Raw genomic sequence first — 7,687 nt, 5'->3', positions numbered from 1 at the left:
TAATTTATGAGAAAACGTTTTTGAAAAAAAAACTTTTTGTTGAAAGAAAAGATCATTAAGTAAAATGGAGCAACCAGTTATAAAACGTTGAAAAAATCTGATGAGTGAAGGAAAACGTACTTCCTGGAATTGTCGCCTTTTACGACATGAAAGCAGGAACCCACTGGGTCTATTCTTGGTTAAGTTTTTTTGCCACGGCCTCTAGGCTGGTGCTGTCCAGAGTAAGATTACAGATACTATCAATCTTCTAGTAGATCCCATTCTTATCGCTCTAAGCTGACGATGAGATTATATAAAAATATGTTTCACGAAAAAAATCAATGAAAAATGGATTCGATATGATTTGCAGTAAGTACATTTGACACTTTGATCAACGCCAAGCTCGGCTAAGTTTCCGGCCTCCACTCTGTCTGTAGCCTGAGACTTGACCGCGGATGGTGGAATTATCTGAATTGAGTCAATAGATCAAATAACCTTTTCTAAATTCTCGCTCGTTGTATGGCGTGCAGACTTATTTTTTTAGAAAAATACATTTTGAAATTTGCAGACCTGGCATCCCTGCTCAACACCAATTCAACTCATACGAAAAATAATTTTACATCCCTGCTCAACACCAATTCAACTCATACGAAAAATAATTTTACATCAGAAGCTAACAGGTTAAACAACATCACACACACTATTATCCAAACGGTTATGGAAGTCAGCGCAGAAGGAAACAAAACGTCAGTTTGTGTTCATAGCTCAGTCTGTTAAGAACCAATTCTTACTTTATTAGTTACGGTCCTGCTTAGAAACCTGATTGTTGTTGACTCCGTTATTCAAGTTAAATTAAGATTTAATTCACTTATCAGGATAAACTTATCAGTGATCAATATTAGATACTTTAAATGAGCTGATCATTCTCATACCGGGCTATCAATTGTAAGCAATCACATCGAACCTGTGGACAATCTGTAATTTGAGTACTTCCTAGTATCAGCTGATAGTGACATCATGCAGTTTGAAAACGAAACGTATCTTGGATTAGATCTCAGCACCCAAAAGGTATGACATATCGGTCTAGGAAAAAAATCTTTGCCAACAGCATAAACTCGATCCTCAGTGACAGTTGACGTGGTCAATTCGCCGGTTTGACTTTAATTTAACTTTTGCCTTATCACCATCATAACATGAGCTGTTAAGTAATTTGATTTGTTTATAAACTATGAGGGGTTCATTCTTATCTCGTTCGGCAATGGAACAAATTTCCTCCCAATAAAAAAAATGGAATCTTAAAGTGGAAAAGTATACCTTTCAGAGGGTTTATTTTTAAATTGACGCACCAACAGAAAACAAACTAATTTGCCGGATATGAAAAAATGTGATGAGGTGGGTTGTGGGTTGCCAATTGCCTTAAGTAAAATTTGAAAAATCTCATTATGACCGTAGGTCTAGTTAGTGAAGATATTCTTTCTCTTTTTTGCATCTGCATAGTGTGGAACTGAATGAATGTAACGAATGTCTTAAAAATACCTAGTATTCTATAACGCAATGTATTATCATGCATACAAACTACTAGGTGTGCGGTTCGTAGATACAAAGATATACAAGTATTAGAGAAGAATCACAATTCATTTCCATTTCTGATTTCTGAGTCAAAAAAGTCTATTCGAATTGGTTAGCAAAAAATATTCACATGATTTTCTCGAAAATGGCAGAACCGTTTTTACAAACTCAGATTCATATAAAAGGTCTTACTTTCCCATAGAACGCTTAAATTTAATCTTGATACAACTTCTGATTCTGGACCAATTTCTAGTTTCTGGTTCTGTAAGTACAGGAAATAGTGGTCAAAACCATCGAAAACGGAACTGACTTTATTCTTGTTTTTATTCTAGATTCAATGAAAAGTTTTTTGAATAATCACTTAGTAGTAGGCATCTGAGTGGATCAAAACAGATTTTTTCTAGATATTTAGGAAAATGATGACAATTATGTATAGAACAGTATTTAATTATGTTCGAAAACCCTCATAGTCAGTTGAACAAATTTCATTACATCATACAACTAACAATGAACTCTTTTGCCTGTCGATTTCAGCTAAAAGCTGTACTGCTCAACACAAAACTCGAGAATGTAGCCCATGCAGAGGTAAAATTTGATTCGGATCTTCCCGAATTTCGAACCAGTGGTGGAGTAAATATTGGGGTTGATAAAAATGAGTGAGGATCACAGTTTAAACTGAACAATGATTATTTCTAAAACGAAACTTTATTTTTCCTTATTTTTCCTTAGATTCTACGTTCAACCAGTGATGTGGGTAAAAGCTTTAGATATGGTGCTAGATCGACTGGTAGTCCAAGGCGGAGATTTGAGTACGGTTATGGCTGTCAGTGGTTCTGCTCAGCAGCATGGATCACTGTATTGGTCCCGAAGTGGCATAAATACGTTGAAAAATTTAGATGCTGATAAATTCTTGCATACGCAAATTGATGATTCAGCTTTTACGCTACATCGTACACCTATCTGGATGGACGGAACTACCGGAAAGCAATGCGAAGAAATGGAGAAACATGTAGGAGGACGAGAAAAAATGGTGGAAATCACCGGTTCCAAATGTTACGAACGATTCACTGGTCCGCAAATTCGAAAAGTGTACGAACAACGCCCTGATTGCTACCGAAATACGGAAAGAATTTCGTTGGTAAGCAGTTTTCTCGCATCGATATTTTTAGGAGATATTGCTCCAATCGATTATTCCGATGGATCTGGAATGAATTTGCTTGATATTAGGAAGCGAAATTGGTCAGATGAATGCTTATTAGCGTGTGCTCCTAATTTACTCGTCAAACTAGGAACTCCAGTTCCCACTTCATCGGTTATAGGAACAATAGGTCAATTTTTCGTTCAAAGGTACAATTTCAATGCTGATTGTAAGGTGGTGGCTTTCACTGGGGATAATCTGTCCGCCTTAGCTGGAATGGCTATCGGAGAAGATTGGTTAGCTTTGTCACTAGGAACGAGTGATACAATTATGATGAAACTGAGTGAACCTCCAAATCTCCAGGAAGGACACGTTTTAGTACACCCAACGGACAACGGTTATATGGGACTATTATGGTATTTGAAATGGTGTAAAAATTAAATTCATTTTAATGACATGTTGTCTTTGAACAGCTTTCGAAACGGTTCCCTTGTGAGAGACATATTCAAACGAGCCGAAGCAAACGACAACTGGGTGAACTTCAGCGAGCTGTTGGATTCTACACCTCGAGGCAATTTTGGAAACATGGCCCTCCACTTTATATCCAAGGAAATTATTCCACCAGTGAAAGGATCGCTGCGTTGGAATAAATCATCTAATTTGAGCAACTCAGAGCTAGCTCGAGGCGTGCTTAAATACAGCTCTCCACAAACTGAAATCCGTGCTCTAGTTGAAGGTCAAATGCTTACCAGAAAAGCATACGCTACCGAAATGGGTTTCAGCTTCGGTGAAAAAACCCGTATCCTAGCGACCGGTGGAGCTTCCGCCAACAAATCCATTCTACAAGTTGTTTCCGATGTCTTCAACGCTCCAGTTTACACACAACAGACGACGGAAGCCGCTCTTCTCGGTGCTGCTTACAGAGCCAAATTTGTCTTGGAGATGTCCCGAGCAAAAAAACACGGCGATCCAAAGTCTCTAGAATCTTACTATGAGTACATCAGCGAACAGCTTCCCGAACACAGTGTGACTCGGGTTTGTGACCCTGCTCAGGACAGCAGCAACATCTACGACGAAATGCTAGATCGACATGAACAAATGGTGCAGTATATGTTGGATCATCAAGACTAAGCCTCCTTAATAGAGATGACTGATTTAACAACATTCCTGCTTGAAGTTATGCGCTTGCGACAAACATTCCAACTCGGTCAAAATACGGGGCTTTCTTAATATTTTCCCATAGTGATTACTTACCGTACTAGTAAACTGCATACAGCAATTTTGTTGATTTTATTACTTGTTAGATGTTTAAGGAAATAGAATTTATTAAACGTGTAACTTACCACCAGCGTAGCAGTTAGTTTATGTAGTTTATAGAATATATTCATTAATGGAAAGAAACACATTTCTCTTGCCTTGGTTTCTCAGAAGAATTTACTTTTTACGTCCACCACGTTCTTTGAGCTGTAATACAACTGTAGCTCCGCTAAGCAAATTATAGTAGGCAACAGTGTTGCTATCCTTGAAGAACATTCCCTGAGAAGAAGAAAATTGACATTAATACCATCACATTTAACTTTGAGTCTATGCTGCTGGTGTAGTTCTCTTTGTATTTGAATTTGCATTGTATTGATATTGTAATAAAATAGAATGCGTGTACGACATTTGTCGGACATATTATTTTGCATCGCAGGTACTTAATAATGTAATAACTAGCAACCTTTCAATAGCACATATGTCTAAACGGAATTAATTTATTATTGATACTGACAAGAGAAATAATTACAGGGAATAGAATTACTTTATCCGTATTATTCGCAGCTTCGCAGTTTTACCTATTTTTTAAGGCTTAGATAAAGATTTTTACAATAAACTCAATAATCATTTCTTTACGTTTCGCCCTAGACTTGTCAGTGCATAACAGTTTATGTTGAACTGTTATGCCACCGAGCAGTTCTACATAAACCGCTAAGCAGAGCTCAAACTCTACTTGAGTTGGGGCTGTTTCATAATACATCAAAGTGTATCGTCCTTATTGACGAACATAAACAAATTCTCGACTTACTAGTCGATTTGAACTATTCGTCTGCTTAGCGGCTTATGTTGAACTGCTTGCTTGCTTGCTTCGAAGACGAAGCATAAATAGAATAAAATGTTTCTATGTTTGACGCAAAGGTTCTAAAACCGATTACAAAGATATGTGAAGGAGTCATAAAAATATGGTATGGAATGAATATAGATACCATTTTCCTATATTAGCTTGAATACCATGAAATAAAAAAAGTTTCATGCTTATGCTAATTACAGTAATCTCACCTCGTAAAATATCTTTTGTTTCGCTGGAGGCATTCCAGTTTCCGCTTGCAGTTTTCCTTTCATGGTGCTTACAGAATCAGTGAGCTGTAGTTGTATAGAGATGGTCTGCCCGCATAACTTCCACTCACTTTTTTCGGACAGATTTGGACACTGCACCTGTATTGTTACCGGTCCTTTGTGACGTTGCATGAATACGTTTTCCTCTATCAAATGATCTTCAGTACGTGGTTTTTTATTTAGTGGTTCATCGATATCGATGAGCGGAACGCCCCCACCGGCTGATGATTCGGTAATATTCGGAACCGGAGCCATTGTTGGAACACCATGCGGAGGCATCGGTGGAACTCCAAAACCGACGGAGAATGGCGGGGGCATCATGGGTGGCGGTCCCATACCCATACCCATAGGCATCATCATAGATGGTGGCGGTTGAACTTGGTGTTGGTGGTGTGGATGTTGAGGAACTTGAATTGATTTCGGTTGTTGTTGATGCGATTGCGATGCAGTGGTATGTGGAGGTGGTTGGGGAACCGGCGCAGGAGGTTTCGGTGGCGCAAGAGCCACAGTTCCGGGAATTGGTTTAGGACCAATTTTTTCCTTCTCTTCATCAGTTATCAGACCCTTACTTTTATGAATTTGATGTATTTGAGCTTCCAATGTTATATTAGCCCTAGCCGCACGAGTAGCAGCTTCCACACTTGATGTGTGTCCATCCCAAGTAACTCTATCGTCCTTTTTAGTTTCCTCTTCGCCAAGTTTCTTACCAATTGCAGCTTCCTCATCGCCAACACCAAAAATATCGGTACGTCGTTCAGCTAACTGTTTCAAACTTGCCTCGATAGCAGCGCCTGGGGCATATACGTTCTCCTGCGCCACTTTTTCAATGTGCTTGTCCCGTTGTTCGACCCAACGTGGATCCAGCAGTCCTATACGCATATGCTCTGCCACTTTCGAAGCAGGAATTTTCTCTCCTGTTATTGGGGATATAAGAAAATCATCACCAACAACACTCGGAGGTTTTTGAATTTTCTGAGACTGCTTGGGATCATATTTTTTAACAATAACCTTATCGTGTGTGGGAGGGGCTATTGGTGGAGGTTGTGGTGCAGATGGAATTACTTTGTCCCGACCTGGACGCTCCAATTCATCTTCATCGCTTGATGAGGTAGACTCATCCATATCTTGAACCTGATTATTATCTTTCCGTTGCGTCGTTATTTGTCCCAAGCGGTTCTCCATCTTAGATAATCTCACATTTGTATTTGTTGGTCTGTCATCATCACTTTCCTCATCGTTGGACTCTATTTGCATCTCAATATCATGATCGTCTTCTGTTAAACGCTCCTCCATTAGCACTCGAGCTCCCACCTCATCCGGAGTAGTTGGTGGTGGAAAATTACCACTCTCATATGGTTGATAGTCCACAACTTCGACTACAACAAAATCGTGCCAATCAATCTGCGCGTATGCAACTCGCTCTCGCTCTACCTTTTCTTCTTCTCTTCGTCTTTGCATATCCTGATGTTTGTTCCAATTGGCCCTATATTTGACCTGCTCGAGAACAACATTCATACTGCTCCGACCAGGAGCGCTTTCGATCTTCAGTTTATTCATCAGATCCTTAGGAGGAACTAGAATCTTTGTATACTGTTCAAGAAGTTTTGTAAAATATTGAAACAAAGAATGTTGAGGTCGCAAAAAATCAAATTGATAGTTTCTTTGTTCCCTGTTCATTAAATTAGTCAGGAAAAGTCTCCCGTTACGAGCAACAAACTGAGCCGTTAACTTAACAATGTCCAAATCAAGTGCTGATATTGAAGGAGGATCCGCTATAAACTCAAACTCTTGTGGAGGATCCTTTGGAACAAATTGTTCCTCTCGCACGGATTTTAATAGTTCCTGCTGTTTTAATTGAGCAGCAGCACTTGCAGCAGTTTTAAGCTGTTGAATTCCGGCAGGAACTACCGCAGAACTCACGTCGTTTCGCCCTTCACGAATTTCCCGTACTTTGTGCTGATAGTACGCATGATAAGGATCTCCAGGACTCAAGAAATTGAACTTAGGATTTCCCAATTCGTTTTGCCGAATGCGACTTTCAAATTCAGGTCCATTACGTGCAACAAAGCTGGCAGTTTTATCAACAATATCTATAGAAAACATATCTAAATATTTTGTTTTTTTTTTTCTTTAATATCATACACTTACTGCGAACTTCAGGCGGTGGGTAAATAATACCCACAATTGGCCCAGATAAAGTCGGTGCTGGCTTATCCCCGCCATCTTCGGGCTCTGTAGAACATTGCACAATTACTTCGCTCATGGTATACGAAAAAAACTTAACACTTTCCGAACCAAAATATTTTTTATAGGAAGTATCGAATGCAATCTCCACCAAAAACGGCGACACTCGGTTTAAATACACGCTACCACAAAATACTCCACTATTGGCACATTCACATTGAAATGAAAGGTGGACAGAGATGCCATGCAGTGCTGTCAACTGTTTTTTCCAAAAATCTGTATTTGGCGGAAAAATCTATCTGTACAATATCTTTCTCGAAAAATCAAACATAGATTTAGTGCGAAAACTGATTTTGCGACCAAAAAAAAAACAAAAAAGGTTGCTCGACATGGTTTACCCCTATGAAATCCAATACAAAAACTGCAAATCGGTATTTATCTGTA

General features: G+C 39.0%; 2 protein-coding genes across 2 annotated transcripts; one reads left to right on the top strand and one right to left on the bottom strand.

Annotated features, from left to right (window-relative positions):
• Positions 1 to 729: 729 nt before the first annotated feature.
• Positions 730 to 4,046, top strand: LOC131425236 (xylulose kinase). The gene is made up of 4 exons (XM_058586957.1): positions 730 to 1,047; positions 2,083 to 2,204; positions 2,278 to 3,102; positions 3,160 to 4,046. Exons 1-4 carry the CDS (start codon positions 997 to 999, stop codon positions 3,815 to 3,817), a joined length of 1,656 nt encoding a protein of 551 aa, XP_058442940.1. The 5' UTR covers positions 730 to 996; the 3' UTR covers positions 3,818 to 4,046.
• LOC131425235 (splicing factor 3A subunit 1) lies at positions 3,994 to 7,431 on the bottom strand. The gene is made up of 3 exons (XM_058586956.1): positions 7,208 to 7,431; positions 5,003 to 7,149; positions 3,994 to 4,222 (listed from the first exon to the last, which is right to left on the bottom strand). The coding sequence occupies exons 1-3, from the start codon at positions 7,320 to 7,322 to the stop codon at positions 4,121 to 4,123; spliced, it is 2,364 nt and encodes a 787-aa protein (XP_058442939.1). The 5' UTR covers positions 7,323 to 7,431; the 3' UTR covers positions 3,994 to 4,120.
• Positions 7,432 to 7,687: the final 256 nt, after the last annotated feature.

The sequence above is a fragment of the Malaya genurostris genome, chromosome 1 (assembly GCF_030247185.1).
Source record: "Malaya genurostris strain Urasoe2022 chromosome 1, Malgen_1.1, whole genome shotgun sequence".
NCBI classification, from domain to species: domain Eukaryota; kingdom Metazoa; phylum Arthropoda; class Insecta; order Diptera; family Culicidae; genus Malaya; species Malaya genurostris.
Note: the sequence above shows the minus strand (reverse complement) of the source record. Positions and strands in the feature narration are given on the sequence as shown.

Coding starts and splice junctions, on each gene's coding strand:
- LOC131425236 (XM_058586957.1), top strand. CDS start 997: ATGCAGTTTGAAAACGAAACGTATCTTGGATTAGATCTCAGCACCCAA. Junction 1,048..2,082: donor TAGATCTCAGCACCCAAAAG/GTATGACATATC, acceptor TGTCGATTTCAG/CTAAAAGCTGTACTGCTCAA. Junction 2,205..2,277: donor ATTGGGGTTGATAAAAATGA/GTGAGGATCACA, acceptor ATTTTTCCTTAG/ATTCTACGTTCAACCAGTGA.
- LOC131425235 (XM_058586956.1), bottom strand. CDS start 7,322: ATGAGCGAAGTAATTGTGCAATGTTCTACAGAGCCCGAAGATGGCGGG. Junction 7,150..7,207: donor CCCACCGCCTGAAGTTCGCA/GTAAGTGTATGA, acceptor TGTTTTCTATAG/ATATTGTTGATAAAACTGCC. Junction 4,223..5,002: donor AACAAAAGATATTTTACGAG/GTGAGATTACTG, acceptor TCTTCTTCTCAG/GGAATGTTCTTCAAGGATAG.